Below are 20,377 nucleotides of genomic sequence, written 5' to 3' on the forward strand. Positions count from 1 at the left end.
TATTCCAGGGGATATCTCTCAGGGTTCGAGAGGAAGACGGTGAACAATGGCAGCTATAATCGGGAATTCGAGTTTAATCAGGAACGTGACCGATTTCGCGCCCATTTTCGAAAATAGATTCATGGATTCGCTGCTTTGGGCTCGGAAAACTTTCGAACATTTCTCATCCCACGCGTTGAGATGAGCGTGATTTACAGACGTTTTGGAAATTTTGAACGAGATATTATCTCATTTTTCAATTATCCTAAATATATTAAATTTCAAAAGAACTTTCTATCTGATATTTGTGTAAATTAATTTACACAGTTTAAAGAACGCTCGAGAGTCGAGAAAAATATAATTTACCTGCTTGACAAGTTAATTTTCTTCCAACTCTTTTCGATTCAGCTTTATCACTTTTGCGTATCTGAAGTTGAAATATGAAGTGACATTCTTAAGAAACAGCAACAATCTGTCACGAAATCCTTATAAATCATGCTAGAGATCAAATTGTCAGAGACGATTCAATAATCATAATTAAGAAGTTTGAGAACGGAAAATAAAATGAAATTCAAACATTGCTTTCTTTCTTTTTATTCTAAAATTTGTATAAATAGTGCAATCCACTCTCCAGTATCGTTTAATTTCCTTTTCTTACTTTAACTTATAAAAAAAAAATGTTCTTTCTTCAAAGATGGATATTTTAAATTATTAAACATCCATGGATCAAACAAGTTTCCTCTAAGAACTTATTTACCTGAGCAATTATTCATGAGCTCTCTAAGTTTAACGAACGAGACAAAAATTTTATAAAATTCTCTCTCATTCGGCATCATTTGGTTTTTTTATTGATCACTCGAAAGCCGACCTTCAAGAAGAAGTGGCATCAAACATTTATTCACTTTGAAAAATTTTAAACCGTCTTAAAAAATTGATTCCAGACTTCTGTTCCTTTAAAGACGATGTCTGAAAATTTTTCCTCTTAAAGAGAGAGATCTCTTAAATAACCAATCTTCCATTTATATAACCTCTGTATTTTTATGAAGAAATCCTTTTAAAAAATAAAACTCTCCGCATTTCAGAGAGTTTCAATTTATCCTGAACTCTTGCCAACTTGCCATAAATAGATTTTAATTCAATTTCAAATCTTCAATTTATTTAAACTTTTGATTTGAAAAAACGTCAAGTCAAGCTTCTTAACTTATCTAAGAAAGATAAAAATTCAATTTATCCAACAAATTAATCCGACTTTCTGCGTTAAAAAAAAAAGTAAGTAATCAGACCTTGGTCCCTCTATCTGAAACCTTGACAAAGTGTATCAAACACGTTCGATGGAGAAAAAGTTTAACCCTGGCTCTCACTAACCTACTTGAGGGATGAACACGTGGTCCACAGGGGCAGCAACCGCTGCTAGAACGTTTCCTTCTACGTGCACACCAGTCCTGACCCATCCTCCGTGGCCAACCCTTTTGGCTTCACCTCTTCCAGGAATCTACGTGACGTAATAGCGACCAGACACCCAACAGACGCCCGACAGAATCGTTCTGCCTCCAACTCAACCACTGACCTGCGGCATGCATCCTCACAATTGGGCGAAACCACACAAAAAAAAACCACAGTTTTCCAGACGATGATCCTTTGAAAAATATTCCAACAAGAACTTTCGAGTTAGTAGACTCAAGTTAAATGTAGGCTTGGCTTGACTCGAGTTTTCGTTCCAACAGATCTGATGACAGTTTCTTGTTTCTTCGACGAGTGATCTTGATGAATATACCGCGATTAATCAGGTGGCACGCTTTCTCATAAGAGTTGCTCACAGAATTTGTCAAAACGAAGCAGAATGCTTGGTTCGTTAGGTGCCTAAGCGAATATTGTACGATTTACACTATCGTTAACACTTTTTACATGAATTTCTCGATATTCCTCTTGGCTACGTAGTTGTAGATTAATTAGCTCCTTCGATCATCCCGATTATGGTAATTTTGTCTCTCGAGGAACGGCGATAAGAGGAAAAGGGAAACAGGAAGAGAGAAGTTCGGCATTCGATGCACAACGCAACTCTCGCACGAAAATTGTGGGATTACACGCGAGATCCTTCCAATTCTAGGGAAGCCCTAGATCTTCGTTCGAGATCGATTCATCAATTCGATCTAGGAGAATCGATATTTGTAGAACGTTATTATTGGACAAAGGGTGAGAAAAAGAGTTTATTACATCTCGTTCAATCGCTGCTAAAAACTTGGCGGTCAGATTATTTTAGATCTTGAGCGCGATCAAGGAATCGAGGACGATTAGTTGTCGATATTCGCAAGATTCTTCATCGTTCTTCCTTCTTTTTTAATTTGTCAACAGTTGGACAGATACTTCAATTAATCGGCGCGAGTTGAAACTCTTCGAAAATTCACCAACAAGTGTAACTGTCCTTTTTATTTTCAACAATCCAACAAGATCAAATCGTCGAAATTCCTTGGATCCCCCACTCGTGTCGCGTTATTAGAAATTTCATTCTCAGTTCCACAACTTATCACGCAGTTCCATCATCGATCTATCATCAATCCACCTCTTTTCAACTTTTAATTTTCGAAAGCAAATATATATATATATATCTCACTTATAGATACAGCCAAGCTCGATTTCCAATTTTCCAATAACCAAACGACCGACCAATCTTCCCTCCACCCCGACCTTCGCCTCGTTTCCAAGACCGTCGTCTCCTCCTGTCTCGCCTATCCCTATCCACCTCCACCTCCCAAAAGGGGCAGACAATAAGACACCACCCGAATATCCACCCCTCCCCCAAAACAATCACATCGTCGAACATCAACCACCCCCTACGCGCACTCCCTGAACGCACTCAGCCGACAATTGTCCAACAATTGTTCATCCTCGACGGGTCCAGAAACATCCTCCAATCGTCACTCCAGCAGGGGGACAATCCACGTGGACACTTTTCACCCTTCTCCCCCAGGCTCGGTGCCACCTTTCACCCCCTTCCCCGGCTCGGGGGAGGAAGAGAGAAGGGCTCACGTGACCGGGTGGTGGTCCATGGTTTCGGCCGGGTGGAAAGCCGGAAGGTTGCGATGGTCAGAGGTCGGCGCAATATCCTGGACGGGCGTCCCGGACGAGAACGAGTCCTCGGCGAAATTGGCGAAACTGGCGGACGCCAGAAACGAAGCAAGCAAAGCAACGAACGAGTATCCTGAACGCGTACTCGGGAGAGGGCGGGAGCGGCGGCGGAGGAGTGTGAGAGAGAGACGCTGCCAGCAGCAACGTGCCCGCGAAAATGTAAACTTCCTCGGATGGATGATGCGCCGTGGAGGGAGGGGGTTGGTAGACACGTTGGGGCGAAAGAGAGGGGCTGTGTCGACGCCAGCGCCTCCTTCGCCACCGAAAACGATCACGCCGCCACTCTGGAGGGGGTGGAATCACCAGAGACGCCCGGGGGTGGGTCCACGGCCGTTCTCTTCTTCTTCTCTCTCTTTTCTTTTCCTTTCTTTCTTTCTGTACCTCGAGGCGAGGGCGAGACTTCCACACCCCTCCCCTCCCTGGACGAGAATCCTTCGGTTCCTTGCTTTTGTTTCCCGGTTCAGGCGAGGGTGGGATCGAGGAAGGGCGAAAATGAGGGTCGGGACGGGTTTGTTGAAGTTTCGAAGTTGAATCTTGGCGGAGGGGAGAGGGTCATCGTTCGGATTCTTTTCCTCCGGTTCCGGGAGAGATGGGACGATGAGGTGTTTCGATGAGGCTGTTGTTTCAGAATGGAATTATTAATTACTCTTCGAGATAAGCTTGGAAATAGATTTTCGAGACGGACATTTGATAGAATTAAGGGATAGAGTTTGATTTCCACGCCTTGCAGTTGAATGGAGCGGAGATTTTTGGTTTAAAATTTAACGGCGGCCGATCTTCCCTAGGATTCCTTCGATCACGGATAGAAACAAATTTCAAATCTTCAAGAACAATTAGATCGAATTGTTCTCACTCGCGATTCTGTTCTGAAGAGAATGTTCGAGAAGAAAAGAGGGATTTTTCAATAAAACTCCGATTTCGTAAGTAGAATTAAAGTGTCGTTGACTCGTGTCAAAACTGTCCATCGTTGTTCTCGTTTTAAAAATGGATGACGTGTAGTGAACAAGAGGAAGAGAGACACGATAAATTCTTATTTCTTCCTTTTTTCCCGGGGATATGAAATTTTCATTCCGGGTTTCCGTCCTCGTATAATTTCTTCGTTTCGTGCGGTTTACGATGCAACCGAGTTTGCTGGTGCAACAGAGAGTTAACGGAGAGCATTACAGAGACACGCACACGCTACACTTAGCACACATGGACACAATGCTTGAAAAGAGAAGTTTCAATGAGCTTACTCGTCTCACCCAAACTCGCCACCGGTTTTGTTCCTATTTCGTTTTTGGTCCGCTTTCGGCCTAGAGGGAAACATTTAGCAAATTTCTATTGAGCCCAGAAAGACTTGGCATACTGAATTATGCTCTGCCCTAATTTTTCACCATTCAAGGAAATTCAAGGAACGAAATTTTCTCTTCTCTTCGATATCCCTTGAAAATCGATATTGAAATACGCGTGTAAAAAATCAGAATTACACATTTCAAAGAAAGATAATTATTTTTATGATGAGAACAATTTTTCTTGAAATTCGATCCGGTTAATCAGAGAGAAACATTTTGAAAATTGATCATAATCGAAAAGCTTGGAGATAAGTGATATAAATTGAATTAAATTAGTATCCATTGAATGAAATAGGTTAGGCGAATATTTTCCAGCGTACACTCAGGAACCACGTGCTCAGCGACACACCCACGATGTTCAAAATCAATGGAAAGATGGGAGGGTTGCAATGTCGAGACCCTTCCTCCGTACCGATCCTCCAACCCCTTCCAACCAGTGAAATATAATATAAAATGCACACCATTTTCCCATTTTCAGAAATAAATATTCTCCAAGAATCGAGCAAGAATACAATTTACCCAAAAATATTTGACGAATCGATCGTTTCGACGACGACGAATTTTCGTACATCCAGATCTAAATAACCCCTTAAATAACCAACGAGAATAACCGTATATCCAAAGATAAAAATGATCAACGAAATAATTGTTCACTTTTCGCACAAGAAACAATAACGACTTTCGAAACTTTTTCAAACTACATCGTTCTAAAAAGAAGAAGAAAAAAAGAAAAAAGAAATCTTCTCTTCACACCTTCTCTGTAAATACACGCAGTCATAAATCTTCTCCACCTTCTCAATCTTGTTTCTACGTAGACACGCGAGAAGCGAGGAGGTAGGGAGGCGAGGCGAGCGAGAAAAATCACTAGATCACATCCCGGCGATAGGGGAAAAGAACCATGACCCGCGTAACGTACACCCTGTGTCATGGTTATAAACACCGTGGACAGGGAACAAGGCGAAGGTGGTAGGTTACGTCAACGATTTCGTTGCAATATTGAACCTACGCACGCCAACTATTAGCATCACGGAAGAGAAACTAACGCGGGAAAAGTTAAAGGTTAACAGTTCTTCTCACGACCTGGTGTTACCTAGAGTTCATTTCAATTCGTTTCCCCTCAATTTGCCAAATTCGTGACGTTTTGTGAATATATATATATTTTGTATCTCCTAAGTAATTTTCTTTCGTTATCTGGTTCGAAGAGAAAATATACTCGCATGATTTAAAATTTCGACACGAGAAGGCGTGTCGAAAATTCAGTTTCAAAATTAAATATATTCACGTTTCTTTAAGGGAAAGAGAGAGAGAGAGACAAATTCTTTAGAAATGTTAGCGAAATATGTATTAACCTAAATCATCGATGAAATAGGGAGACAAGTGGAAGTCTTATCGAATCGAACAATTTAACTCGAGTTACTTCCATTACGTTAAACCTTAGCCCGCGGGAGGCCCGATCGAATCTACATTTTTCAGCTTCATCGTCTCGGAGGCGGGGAGCAGACACTCGAACGAAGCTTTTAACCTCGAGAAACATCTTGGAAAAGCTCGTGAAAGCGGTCGTGATGTCCCTGAAACTTCACCTGAAGAGGGAGACCCATTTCAAGCTGCACAGTGTAATACGACGAGCACGAGCAATCGTGTAATGGGATCTGGTAAAGATGAACTTTTGAATTGGTGGAAGAAAATCGATGCCTTTTTTCCCGTCTCGTGATGAAAACCGATCAGAGAAGGGATCGGGTTTCGCGTGTCAACGAGAATTTAAAGAATTGAAAAATTCTTTGACACACGGTGTAAAGAAATCTTAGAAAACTTTGTTGTCTCTGGACAATACGAAAAAGAAGAGTCGAGTTATCGTTAGAAAAAGTTATAAGGGAAAATAGAAATGATCGAATTAAATTCGACAAATTTGAAAATTTCTCAATGCTTACGTTTTTATCTAGAGATCTACAAATTTTTTAGTTGGAGATAAATTGTGATTTAATTAGATTATAATTATAATCCTAATATAATGGTATTATCCTAATTTTTTAAATCAGTCATTAAAAAAAAGTGTTTGAAATTTTGCTAAAAAATAACATCTATTATTATCTTGTAAAGTTCAGGAAAGCTTTTATGCTGTTTCACTTAATATCATATACTATCATTTTATGACTAGTAAAAAATATATTACGATAAAAATTTAAAACGATAAAAATTTTACTAGGAATTAAGATGAAACTACTTTACCATTAAAGGAGGAAGACTCATATGGATCTGGTTATTGATTTATTGTAAGAATTTCGGTGCTTACCTCTATAGTCCCGAATGAGAATTCCGTTTGGATGAAATTTTGGTTGGTAAAACAGATTCCACGATTCTGCATTACCAACACGAGATAGCGTATTATCGACGTATTCCTAGCGCAAAAACTCGTCTATCGCGTTAGTTCAAAAGCTCCTCGATATTGGCGCTATGAGAAAATTACTATGAATTTGCTTCGCAAATAATTTCCCCAAAGAATCATTGATTCCGCTATAAAAATTCTATTCGCAATATCGTGCTTTTAAAAAAAAAACTTATAGAATTAATTTTCCATATGCATGAAATTCAAATATGAAAGATTTTTAAACAAAATATAAAACTTATCGACGTTGTATAGCCTAAAGAAACAATAATAATAATAATTGGGGCATATCTAACATTACCAGGAAGAATCATATGTCACACACTGATATACACACTCTGCCTCATGGCATGTGACCTCCTTTGTAGTCTATGAATCATCGATATAGATACAAAATGCCACGAAAGTCTGTGAAATAGCGATTCAACCTTTTGAAATTGTATCTGTACAGTTTCGTGTTTGCGCTCGAATATCGTGCAGAAAGGAAGCAGAAATTCATTTGGGATATCGATAATATTTCTAATCGATGGTTCTACCTCGTTTCAAGTATGGCCAATCACGCTTGAACAAATCTTCTAAATCGAGCTATTGGCGAAACAAGTTAGTTACATTTCCTGTTACAATGTGTACGTTTCGAGATATATTTACACGACAAATTGCCACGATCGTGTAATTTAAACGGAAACGAGATGGAAATTTGTTCAACCAAATGGAAACCGATGTATTTGAGCGTGAAAGATTACAAGAACCGTGATGTCTGATGGCTGTAATTAAATTTTATTAGTGGCTTTATGCAGATATTTCGAGCGGTTATATAAAAGGTGATAATGGTAATTGTATCACAAGATTGTTTTACAAGATTAATGAAAATACATTATACGTTTCAATGTATCGTATATCTTATTTCGTATCCTATTTTTTATATTATATTATAATATTGTTGTGATATCGTTGAAAAATATTGAATTACGAATTTTATTCGATCCGAAGATTATGGCACGATTTCAGATGAAAAATACATTAAAATATATCACAATTTCTCTAAATGTTTTCAATTAATTTAACTTAATTCACTTTAATGAACCAAAAAATTCGAAAATTTTTGTATTTCTGAATTTTAATACAAAAATTCCCTATCAAGTGATACGAATGATGAATATTGTGTCAAAGTATATTCTTAAACTTCGAATTAAGCACAAACAATTGGAACACGTCAGATGCAAAGCCAGAAACGTTGGCAGATGTAATTTTGGAAATAATTACAATTCGAATCGATCAACCAAGCATTGTAATCCTATTACGCAAATAGATTTACGAAATCAGCATTCGATAATTTTCACATTTAAAATCTTCTATTCAAAATTTTTTACATCATCTAATTTCCAAATGTCGATACATTCTTTCTAAAATTTAATCAATTTAAAAAAACGAACACAACAACAATTTTCTTCGTCAAAAATTTCACCCCAACTTGCACACTTGCACATATCGCAAACCAATCGCATCTTCCTTTCACATTTTACTCTTAGAAAAGATCGATCATCATAAATTACACACATAAATTACACACGTTTGTAAATATGTCCGTTTGAGCGTATCATCATCGTCATCTTTTCATCGAACACGTTCGAAAACATCGCATCGAATTATATCCCAAGGAGGATATAAACGTTTATAAATTCATCATTTATGGGAAAAGAAAGCGTATCTAAGTTTCTATGCAAATAAGAAAGTCGAGGAGTCCACGTGATCGCGTGGATTAAGTGGGTCAGAACGATAAGCATAAGTAGATTCTTGAGCAAGTATTATTAGGACAGTGCATATGAAACGTCGTCATTTTCTCTCGAATGGAGGTACATTTCTACTTCCCTTGAAATATGATTATGCGCTTGAAAATTAGAGTAACGTTATTAAAACCACTTTGTTTGAAAAAGCGAGATACACATTTCCAGATGTATTGCTGCAATGGAATAATAATCAGAATAAAATGAAAGAATGAAGTATCATCATAATTTGTACCTATAAATATATCATTCGGACAAAATTGAATTAGATTGGTATTATTGGAAAATAATTATATATAAATAAAAAACCTGAAATCATTCTCTTCCCACTTATAATATTGAACTTTTTCAAATTACGAAAATTATTCTCCTATCTATGCACGATATCTTTTCATTCCTAATCATTGTTTATCTATCGATCGTAGCTCCTAGTGATGCACAGATCACAGGGAATGATAAATCAAATAACCAATAAATAACGAGAATTTGTCTTCATGTATATATATATATAGAAATAAAAAAAATTTTTTTATCACAAACTTTATCGTAATATTTTTACCTGCTTATCTGCCTCATTAAATCTAAAACGTATGGAATTCTCATGCTGTATGATCTCCCTTTCGATCTAAATTTATCACGAACGAATATATATCATTTTGCAATTTGAACGAGGTGGTATGTTATCAGAAAGATTGAACGTTGGGTATCGTGTATCGAATCCTCGAACAATCGATCCGCGACGCGCACTGTTTGCTCCTGGGCCGAGATACCCGCGGAATTAATTTGCAACGGTAATCGCATTATAACAGGCCACCACACGATCGTTAATTATCCCATCTTGATGCAAATTCGATTTCGAGATAAATGTATCCAGTTCAACTATTTCGCATTTGGAATTTTTAGTTTTTATCATATAAATATTCACGAAAACTTTTTCTTTTATCTATATCCGAATATAAAAGAAAAAATTCCCCCGTTCTTTTTCGTTACTTTAGTCTTAAATGTCGTATTGTTCGAGTAATGATTTATTATTCGATGGACGATTCATTAATTTTGATTCAATCACGATTATACAATTATTCGTCTGGCAAGGGAATGCTAATTGGAAGAAAATTGTCGTGATGATGATTTTGAATTTTAACACTATTGAAAAGTTACGATCTTATTTGTCCTATAAAAGTATAAAATTCAATTAAAACGTTTTTAATGTCGTTTAAAAGCATAAAAATCCACCGCTGGATAACTTTTTAATCGTGTCGATACCACGTTCCGTTTCCGAGATATCGTCGCTTAAAGAGGGCCGTAATTTTTAATGCTTAAATTACATCTCTCTCTCTCTCTCTTTTTCTTTCTCTTTCTCTTTCTGTTCGCGCCGACTCACTGACCTACCTCACTCTAGTCACGCACACGTGGTGGTCAGTGACAGTCGTTGAATCAGCGGCTTTTTACCATTTGCTTCTAGCAATATACGTTTCCAGGAAAAAGTAGGTTAAACGCCAATACAGTCCAGCTATCGCGAATACATTGTTACGAAATTTGAAAACCATTTTTTTTTTATTTCGAACATGAATTGAGATACTAGCAATAAAATATTTTTTTACAAGAGTAAGCATTTTCTTCTGTATCATTTTTAGAGGAGTAGATATATGTAATGTTGGATTGGTGTTTGCTCAATCGATACCAAACTTGATTGAGATATTCATCTTTTCTTTTTTTCAATTTTTATATAATTCTTTAAGAAATATTCGTAGTTTTTGTTTTGTTTAATCGATATAGTTAATTATTTTGTATGTACATATTGTAGGAATTTAATTTTTATCTTGAAAATGGATTTTGTTATTATCAAACAACAAAGCGATTTAACCCTTTTAGAGAAATATTCATCGTATTTGTTTTGTATTTGGTTTATATTGTTAATTGACTTGCTGTGGTTATTGTACTTTGAGACCCATAAGTTAAGATGAGTTCTGAACCATTAAACTAACAATATATGATTAGGTTTCCCACAAGCGGTCACATCCTATTAAATTATGTAAGCTCAAACAACAAACAAGGATTATTGTTAATTGTTGTTATTATTGTTAGCATTAAAATACTAATCTTGTGATTATTAATTTCCAAGGATCTATGCAATATGTATATATAACATTAAATGAATTTGGAATTATCAACAACAATTACGTAAATGTGTTGTTCTCAAGCGGTCACCCATCCAACTATTGATCATGAACGATGCAACTTGACTTTGGTAACAATTGAAAAACAGTGTTGTTTCTATGCCACAAAGATCATTAACTTTAGTGGAAGTTATAAAAAATTATATATGGATAATATTGTATATTTAAAAAAAAATTGTTTAGTAAAATTGTTTTTCGAATTGATTGTAAAATTTGAAAAATTTCACTTTTTAAAAATTGACTTAAAATTAATACGATGATTAAATTATAATAATTAATGATTGACAATGATCTGTTGATTTTAAATTTGCTTTCAAATACTCGTATGTATATATATATCAATAAAATAATGGATGTATGATTCTAATGATATGTATATTCCTTAACTTACGTATTTAGCTATAAATTTGCACGTTTTAAGATTAATAGTGCAATAAGAGTAATCAATAATTTTGCCAAGAACCGATTGTAAATAATTTATGAAAATATTGTTTCACATTATAATTATTAATGTTTTATAAAATAATTCTTGGAAATTGATGAATAATTAATTATTGTGGCCTGTTTTTCGTCACGTTACGAACCAAACTCATTTAACAATAATTAAATCCGTTAATTTTTAAACGAACAACGATTGCTATTACGGAATGAAAAGATCCCGTTTTATATTTCGTTAAATAAAATATTATCGTTTCGTATTCAAATTCGGTCTAATTAACTTTTTAACAAAAGAAAGAGTAATAAATTAAAATAAACACGTTGCTTTGAAAAGTAATGTATAATTTCGTCGCGTAAAAATTTTCTTCCGTCGCAAGAAAGAGGGTTCTTTCTCTCTCTTGATAAAATTTGTTAAAAAATATTTCACAATCAAGAAGGATATTTTTCATTTGTTTTCATCCAACGTTATATCGCTAAAGTCGCTACACAACGCTTAATATTTCAACCGACGAAAAAAATATTTACCGAGTGAAAGCTGTTGCAAAAAAAAAGGTTAAAAACTGTTTTTGTATTAACAAAGGATTCACGTTCCCAATAATTCTGAATTCTTCCACGAATTCATCGCGTATCGTGGCTCGAGGAACCACATTGCGCTACGAAATGTATTTTTCCTCAAAAAAAAAATTATGTAAATACAATTATTTATATACCTTCAGCTATTTTTCATGAATTTTCAAGCTTTTATATTTGCTTTTATATTTGCTACAAAAATATGCTTTAATTTTTTTTTTTAATTACATTTCAAACAATTTTTTATCGAAGTTCGAAAATTGTAAAATTAAAAAAAATTAAATTGGAAACGTAATAAAAATGTGTATAAATATTTATGAAACGTACACATTTCTTTTTACAATTATTTCCTCTCGCTTACCATTTCAATCTGTTATGATTAAACGAGCGTGATTGCTCGAAACGGAAATTGCGCCAATGAAACGGAGATTCGGATCGAGCGTCAATCGAATCAATCATTAACATATCCAATCTTCTGTTCAGACTGTTCAACTTTAAAAACACCTCATGATCAATTTAATCGCGAGGATTTCGCTTTTCAGTGAATCTAAATCTAATTTTGAATTAAATGAAGAATTTACGAAGAATTCACGTTGCGTTAATTTGTTACAAAATTTAGAAATTTCAAAATGAAAAGTGCAGTTTGTAAATATACGCGATATCCTATCCTTACGTATGAAGTTGAAGAAAAATAAATTTTTGCGATTTAATATCCGCGATATAAAATTTCTTCGGGTTTAATTACGCGCATTTCCGTCGTGGAATAAATTAAATGCAAACGTTGCCTTGTTCTTCCGTGAAACGAAACTCTAAGATAAGGGTTTACAGCTTAAAAGCTGACTTTTTGAAACGATAATAGGGAAGGGGGAGGTTCATGAGCGAACTTTCCTTCCTGATGAACCGTTACCGCAAAGTTAATTAATGACAGGGTGGCTTGGATTAAAGCTTGAAAATTTTATTTACGAATTGAATTTCAAGACTTCTAGATGGATACGTGACTCGAGTTACGTTCGTTTCTCTATCTAAATATAATAAATCGAGGATATATAACTCGAGAACGCCATCATCAGATACGATATCCTATTCTACAGTTTCAAACATGATCAATATCGCATCTCAATATTTTAAAACAATCAAAAAACAGTTAAACGAACGATTACCACGTTGCAAAAATTTAAAAAATTCAAGCGTTATGTACAATTATCCGATTCTTGCCACGCTCGACCACTTACGAAACCATTCTCTGAGAGATTATCGTCATGAAATTAAAGGGGAGCCACGCGTAATCCCAGGCCCAAAGCGCAGGGGCAAACCGACGCATCCGAGCCCTAAATACCGTGGCCATTTGCCACGTGTTGTCCGGCTACTCACTCGGAGAAGAACACGTCGGATTCGCTTCTGGGCAACACCAACCTCGGCAAGACGATGGCCTTCTTACGCCTGGTCTTTAACGTCTGTGAGAACTGGAACTCGGTCGTCTGGAGCGGCGAGTGGGGGCTCAGTATAGTGATCTTTCTGTCGCTGCCGCCTGGGCTGGTCAACGAAAACACGTTTGAGGGCGGCGGAAGGCTCAGATTCTGAGGGATCTTCCTCTCCAGCCCTGTGTTAGCGAAAAGGCCCCGTCTAACTTCGGCGTTCAGGCTCTCCTCCCTGTGAAGATTGTCGCTGCTTTTCGACTCAACGGTCACTATCCTCCTCACATCTCTGGTGGACGAGGTCAAGAAGCTTCTGTAGTGAGACTTCGAGCCGGCCACGTGAGACTCCGACAACGACTCCAAGGATTTCGAGTCGTCCACGTAGCGTTCGTCCGCGCTCAGGAAATTCCTCGACGTTCTCAGACTTTCCATCGATTTTGCCGTTATCTGGCTACTGCTACCCCTCGCGGTCAACAGATGCTGTTGCTGTTGAGGCTGTTGCTTCTCGAGTTTCGACAGGCTCTTCACCTCGGGCTCGTAATCCTCCTGACTGGACGAGGATTGAGGGCTTCGATGGAAGAAACCTAGCCTGATTCCAGGAAACCTGGCCGGCCTGCCCTCCTCTTCGCATACTTTCAGGCTAGTCTTCGTCACGGTGTGCTGGTGGCTACTCGTCGTAACCAGCGTCTCACCTTCTTCAGCAACGTCCAACGAACGACGATCCCCGCCACAGATTTTGTTCCCTTTCTCGTCTGTGACCAAGGGTTCAGACGTTTCCTCGTCCTTTGGTATGTTCTCCACCTCGTTCTCGGACGCGCACTCCATGGTGTCCGAGCTTTCCGTGGAGTTTCGTTGCCTCGCCTCGAGTTTCGAGCTCATGGACACGAGTTTCGACGATGAAACTAGCAATTTAGTTTTCGTCTCTTTGCGAGAGAGCTTGTTCACCAGGGTCACGGATTCCCGCTTCTCTTCCGTGTCGTCGTCGTCCATTTTGTGGAAATTTCTAGTTCTACTCGGTTATGTAGAGGTGAGATGGAGATATTTATCGGGAAAGGGATGGACAAAGGGAAAGGGGATTGACGAGGTGGAGGGTTTTAAGTAGGGAGGATTGATTGGATGGCTGCTGATCGCAATGCTGGCAATTTCGTGGCCCGGGTCAGGGATGATGATGGAATCCCGATCCTTGCTGGATCTCCGGGGTCATCGCAGTGAGAGGTGCCTCTGCCAGGTTGGTGTCAAACGTGTTTCGGATTTGTTACGATGCCTCGTCGACTTGAGGGCTGAAAGAGCGAAAGTCTGTGTCTTGCGATGCTTTCTTTGACTTTTTCTTTCTAGAGTCCCGGTCTTTCTTTTGGAGTACCTTTTTTTAGTTACTGATATTATTTTTCTTTTTTCAATTTTTAAAACTTGAACAACAGTTTCAATTTATTTTGGACAAACAGTTGTTTCCAACAAATTTACCATCATCATGGAAGTTAATATACGAGCTGGTCTGAAATAATTTTAATCGTGTATTAGGCTTATCCAGTCTCTCCATCGATCAGATAACCCGACAGATTAACCCAGAAACATTTGGAATCTCAAGGATTAGCATGCATTCGCGTGAGTCTCTAATCAGGAATACCGAATCATCGTCGATCGAATCTGTTCCTAGTCCGATTAATCATCCAAGTTTTTAAAAAACGTTTAAATGTTTTGCAAAATGAAATTCTATCGATATAAACGAGATCCAAGTGGTCGAAATCCATCGAAATTAAATCGAAGTCATTGTATAATAGAAGGAGGAAAATTTATACAGCTGCGTTTTTCAATTTTTTCGAAGAGTCGTCGTACAAAAATAATTATTGCACAGTGAGATTGTCGTGATGATCGAAATTGACACGTCAATCATAACTTATCGAGTGATAAAGCTTGTCCACGTTCAACCACATTCGTAATCAATTTTTCACGAAACGTCCTTCCGTGTTCCCAGGTGGCCTGGCTTCGTTCCAGTTCCATGCAGTTAGGGAAAATCGGTGGATGACTATATCTTCGAAAGATCGATTCGTTTAGCGTCACAGGTTGATCCAATCGTCGTCAGTATCGATCCTAGCGTGCGAGTTGCTATAATTTTACGTCGACGCTAAATCGACTATTCTCTTTGATCGTTTGAAGGAATGTCAACGTAATTGTTGCTTACGAAAAATCCATTTTAGGAAAATTCACGAAACGAGTTATCAATCTTTGGAAGAAGAATCTTTTTTTTTACGATTTTCCCCAAAAGTAGTAGAAAATAAAATTGATAAATTCGATGTCGTCAACAATTTGATACAGATTTCGCGATTTTCAATTTTCTAAAAATATATGTGTTATAAATGATGAATTCTCTGAAGTATCTTCGAATTCGATATTTTCAAATTGTGGATTATCGATGGCCATGGAATCACAATGTTTCGGTTAAAATGATCTCGGGATCTATTGTTGGAAGAGCTATCGATGCGGAAAAAACCGACTCAAATTTTCAAAATTGCTTCAATCAGCAACGAGCCGAATATATATCTATTAATCGATATATTCTACGTATTATATTTGTTAATTTTATTATACTTGTTAATTCGATATGATTAAAACCACAAATTTAATTTAATTGATGATCGTTCAACCCTTTATTCAAAGACCTAAAAAAAATTCTAAACAACACGTTAAAGAAAAAGGAGGCTACCATTCATTCATTCATTCATTTATGGAACGATTATTGTTGTAAAGATGGAAAAACCAATCTCGATTTCAAAGAAAAAAGAAATTAATTGGAAAAACAAGCAAATAGAAAACAAAATTAAAAATATCCCTTAAATAACCAATTAATCCAGAAAATATATAAATCTTAAATCCAAAATTTCCAATAATTTCGAACGAATGTCCCGAGATTAATTCCAATAATCCACGAATTCATTTTTTAATCCCGAACGAAATTAAATCATCGAAATACCGTTCATCGTCGATCATTAATTGGTAAATTGTTCGGATCAAATTAGCCATGCGCGATTAATTCGCATAGCTGGCTTTGCAAATAGGGTAGAAACGCGCCTCCGTAAATGGCCGCGACACGAACAATGGAAACAATAGAGAGACATCGGCTCTAACGCCTCTCGCTTTGAGCGCTAGATGGCGTTTAATTTCGATGATGGCCACCAGGGAGATGCAATCTGATATTATGAGCTATTTCGTGCAAACAGAGAGAACAAAAGATAAGGGGGGGAGGGAGAGTCTTTATTGCTCTCCTCATTTCTATATTCTTCACTGGAAAAATTCTAATTCTTCTTCTTCTCAAAATAAATACATCTCATTATCGATGCTTCCACTTTGGAACGTGGAAGAGGAGAGGGGAAAAAAGAAAATATTTAATTTTCCAATTAAATGATAATTCGATGCGAGATTAAAAGTCGAGAGCAATGGAAAATATGACGTATATCCCATGGAGTTTACGCTCCAGGAAATCACCTCCTGGAGAAGTGATTCCAAATTCGTTTCCAACCATCTGAGCATTTCGAGAATCGAGTATTAATAGATCCTCTGATGAGGTGAGGATCGATCCCAAGTTCGCGAATCGAGTGAATTCGTGGATACGAATTAGGAATAAACGGTTGGTATATTGAAAAATGAAAAATTTATAATAAAAGGAGAGGAGAATTGTAAATTTTAACTCGACAAGATGAATTTGTTCATGCTTGGATTTCAATAATTATAACGACGATGCGTCGTAATATCAGATTTTAAAATGGAAATTCATCGATTAAAATTAAATCTTAATTATTTCCCTTCCTCCCGGTGTTACGCAGGAGAAAATATAATTATTAATGGAGGGCCTTGGATGATCATTCTTCCGGATAAAAGCAACGACACCGATGCTGCTTTCTCAGAAAGATTGAATATTTAATATCCTCCATAGGGGAATTGCGTAATTCTCTTTTTAATAAGGTTTAAGTTTAAGTCGGGTGAAACATCTTGAATATTTACCGTACTCTATAGAGGAATTATAATAATTCTTTTTCTTTTCCTTTTTTCTTCACGTACGAGGTAATTCGAGCAAATGGAATAAGGTAGTTGTAATTAGAATAAAAATTGTAATAGGACGAATGAGAATAAATAGAGTATCTTTCCAGGATTATTACCGTTGGAAAAGAAACTTTGCATGTGGACTGCTTTTCAAACGTAAAATAAATAAATATATATATATATAATTCTTTTATAATTCTGTGCAAAGACAACGTTGAAAAATAATCTTAATAGTGCTTAATATTATTGGAAAGATATTTCTGTACCTTTCGTTTGATAATTCCATTTTTCATTTTGAATGGACCGAATGAAAGTGTTATTTTTTCTCATGCACGTCATTATATTATCCTTTTACATCTTCTGTAAGGATCCTTAAAAGAGTTTACATTTAAATATAAAAGATCCAATTAAAAAGATTGAAAAAGAATATTCTAAAATTACTAAAAATTCAAAAGTAAAAATGTCTTCGAAAGACGTTAAGTTCTCAGGCAAAAATTAAAATTTTAATTTTAACGAGATTTTTAAACAAAAATAGAATCTTCAAGGTCCAAAGCGAAATTAGATATCGAAATCCACTAATCAAATTCACAAAAATTGGAAAATTTCCCATGATTCGAGAATGATCAAAGGGATGAACCATCGAGGAAAATTAATTACGAAGGATGAAATGAAAATAGTATTAATAGTATCGAGAAATAATATCGAGAAAATGGTCGAATTTGTTCGTGCCAAAATAACGTGCCAGAATTCTAAGGGGAATTCTTTTCTTTCATCGTTAGAGACCTCTAGAACTCGACGTTTAACCAATTTAACGCTTTAAAGGAACTAGATACCGCCCACCCACGTCGTTTCGCATGATTTATTGTCGTCAATTTGTCGTTTAGTTACACGAAATATTTCACGCTTCTTTGTTTGGAATATATAATTCTGTCAGTGACTTGACACGCCCATGAAACGTTTCACATAACCGAAAATGTAATATTTTCAAGCTCATTCACTTAATTCGTGGAAAGGAAATTTTTTTGAAAATTAATCCAAGTCCAAGATAAAAGTTAAGAAACAAAATTAAGACTTATATATCAATTTAATATCATTCTTCGATGATTTTTTAAGATATCGTCAAGAGCATCATGTTGAACAGCGTAGTGAAGCTTTTATTGGCAATTGTTTATTGAAAAATTATTATCAAAAAAAAGCCTACTAACCTAAACCTCTAATATAAAATTAAATAAATTTTTATTCGACACCAATTAACTTAATTCTTAACGTTGATTCTTAATTTCACTTCGCAAATCAAAATTGAATAAAAATTCACTTGACCTAACCTATACTATTTCGAAGAATAAATTTTCACGAACCAAATAAAATACAAAACCATCAGAATCAAGGCAGAATCCATCTTCTCGATTAAATAATCACCATTAAAAAAAAAAAAAAAACAACTAAAATTGAGAAACGAAGCATACGAAAATAAATGACGAATACACCCCGCCCACGCGAAGAGCGAGAAGCTAAAAAAAAAAAAAAGAAAAAGAAAAGAAAATAAAAGGAACAACGAGCTCGCATGAGAAGAGGTCGATCGAAAGGTCCACCCGTAGCCAGCTGACTCGAAACCCTATCAGAAAATTAGATCACGCTGCGTGCATCCTAGCATTTGAACCGTGTTCATCGAAAGTGTTCCAGTTTCTCTGCCCTTTATCGTTAAAGGCGTGTTTCCACGCGATGCCCCCCTCGCGATGATTTAAGGAAGGGGGAGAGGGGGATAGGTTTCATAGGCCGGGTCGGGGACTCCGGCCAGATTCTACCCGAGAGAGTTCTAGGTCAGATCTAGACTTGGTCGGCCGGAATAGCCGTGATAATACGTTATACCGCAGCCAGCTGCATGCATCGATCCGGAACAGACGAGATCCGCTTTGCGCGAGCCACTCGATCATTGCCGTGCAACTATTCACGGTTCAACGTGCACATTGCCCCTACCAGACACGTGGAAATTGAATCGTAGGCTATTCGATAAGAATGAGTTTTGTTGGGAAACCAAATTTCCTCGATAATTGCGTTTATAGGTTAGGTTAGGTTAGGTTAGGTTGGATCTTGGTTTTTTGGCTAGGTAAGAGTGGTTTAAGAGGAATTTTTGTATATTTAGAACTATGCATTCGATAATAGTTGTATAATAGTAGGTTATAATAAGAATGAGTTTTGTTGGGAAATCAAATTTCCTCGATAATTGCGTTTATAATAATAGATTAGGTTAGGTTAGGTTAGGTTAAATCTTGGTTTTTTGGCTAGGTAAGGGTGGTTTAAGAGGAAGGGAATTTTTGTATATTTAGAACTATGCATTATAATAATAGTTTCATTTTGGAGGAGATATAAATTCAAGAATAATTAATTTTCTTCCTCGATATTTACTCTCAAATTAATGTAATTTAATTATTATAGGATTAATTGTTAAAACGAAATATTAAGAACTAGAATTAACTGTTTTTAATATTGAGAAAAAATTTTAACTGTATTTCTTGAGATGAAAAAAGCAAAAATTATTCTAGAACCAAAAAAAAAAATAAAATATCGAATTTCTATCTATCTATTAATTCGTGGTCAAAGGATAAATTTAAATTTTTCTTGTCAAAGGATATTCTGCCGCAAAGAAATCTGTTTAAAATTTTGTTAGTTTATTCGAAATTTTTTTGAAACGATAATTACGAAAAACGTTCCGAAAATTATATCGACGAGCTTACTTATTATTCATGACGTGCATTTTAACTTTAATTTCGTCCCAAGTTCTTCTGAGTTTTAGCAATTAAACATTTTTTATTTTGGCGATATAAAATCGTGAATTATATAAAATTTTTGTAAATTTTTCTTTGTTAAACATTCCTTCAAAAATAAAAATAATCGTTCAAAATAATTCCTTCGTACGATTTTTCAAAGCTTGTTTCATTATTTAAAATTCGTTTCACTTTAAATTCGACCGTCACGAATTATTGTTAAATGAAATATTCAAAATTTTTTTATTACAATGTTTATTAATAAACATTGAACAAGTCAAGTATAAATACGTATTATAAAATTTGTATTTCAAACGATTTCATGAATTTTCATCAACTTTGGTACAAATTTTTATTAATCGTGTAACGTC

The 20,377-nt window shown here is 36.0% G+C and overlaps 1 protein-coding gene across 26 annotated transcripts in view; it reads right to left on the minus strand.

The window, feature by feature from the left end:
- The window catches only part of LOC108001532 (cAMP-specific 3',5'-cyclic phosphodiesterase), a 319,149-nt gene that overhangs the window by 106,424 nt on the left and 192,348 nt on the right, over window positions 1-20,377 (minus strand). For 3 of the 26 annotated variants that reach the window (XM_062078787.1, XM_062078786.1, XM_062078784.1), the window contains exon 1: window positions 13,205-14,475. The exons of 15 other annotated variants lie outside the window; for them this stretch is intronic. In XM_062078787.1, coding sequence (XP_061934771.1) covers window positions 13,205-14,196 — 992 coding nt within the window. In that variant the 5' untranslated portion in view covers window positions 14,197-14,475. Of the gene's footprint in view, window positions 1-1,344; window positions 3,262-13,162; window positions 14,487-20,377 lie in introns of those variants that run through there. 8 more of the 26 variants (XM_062078785.1, XM_062078783.1, XM_062078782.1 and 5 more) reach the window with 6 other exon arrangements.

Source organism: Apis cerana, linkage group LG8 (genome assembly GCF_029169275.1).
Source record: "Apis cerana isolate GH-2021 linkage group LG8, AcerK_1.0, whole genome shotgun sequence".
NCBI classification, from domain to species: Eukaryota; Metazoa; Arthropoda; class Insecta; order Hymenoptera; family Apidae; genus Apis; species Apis cerana.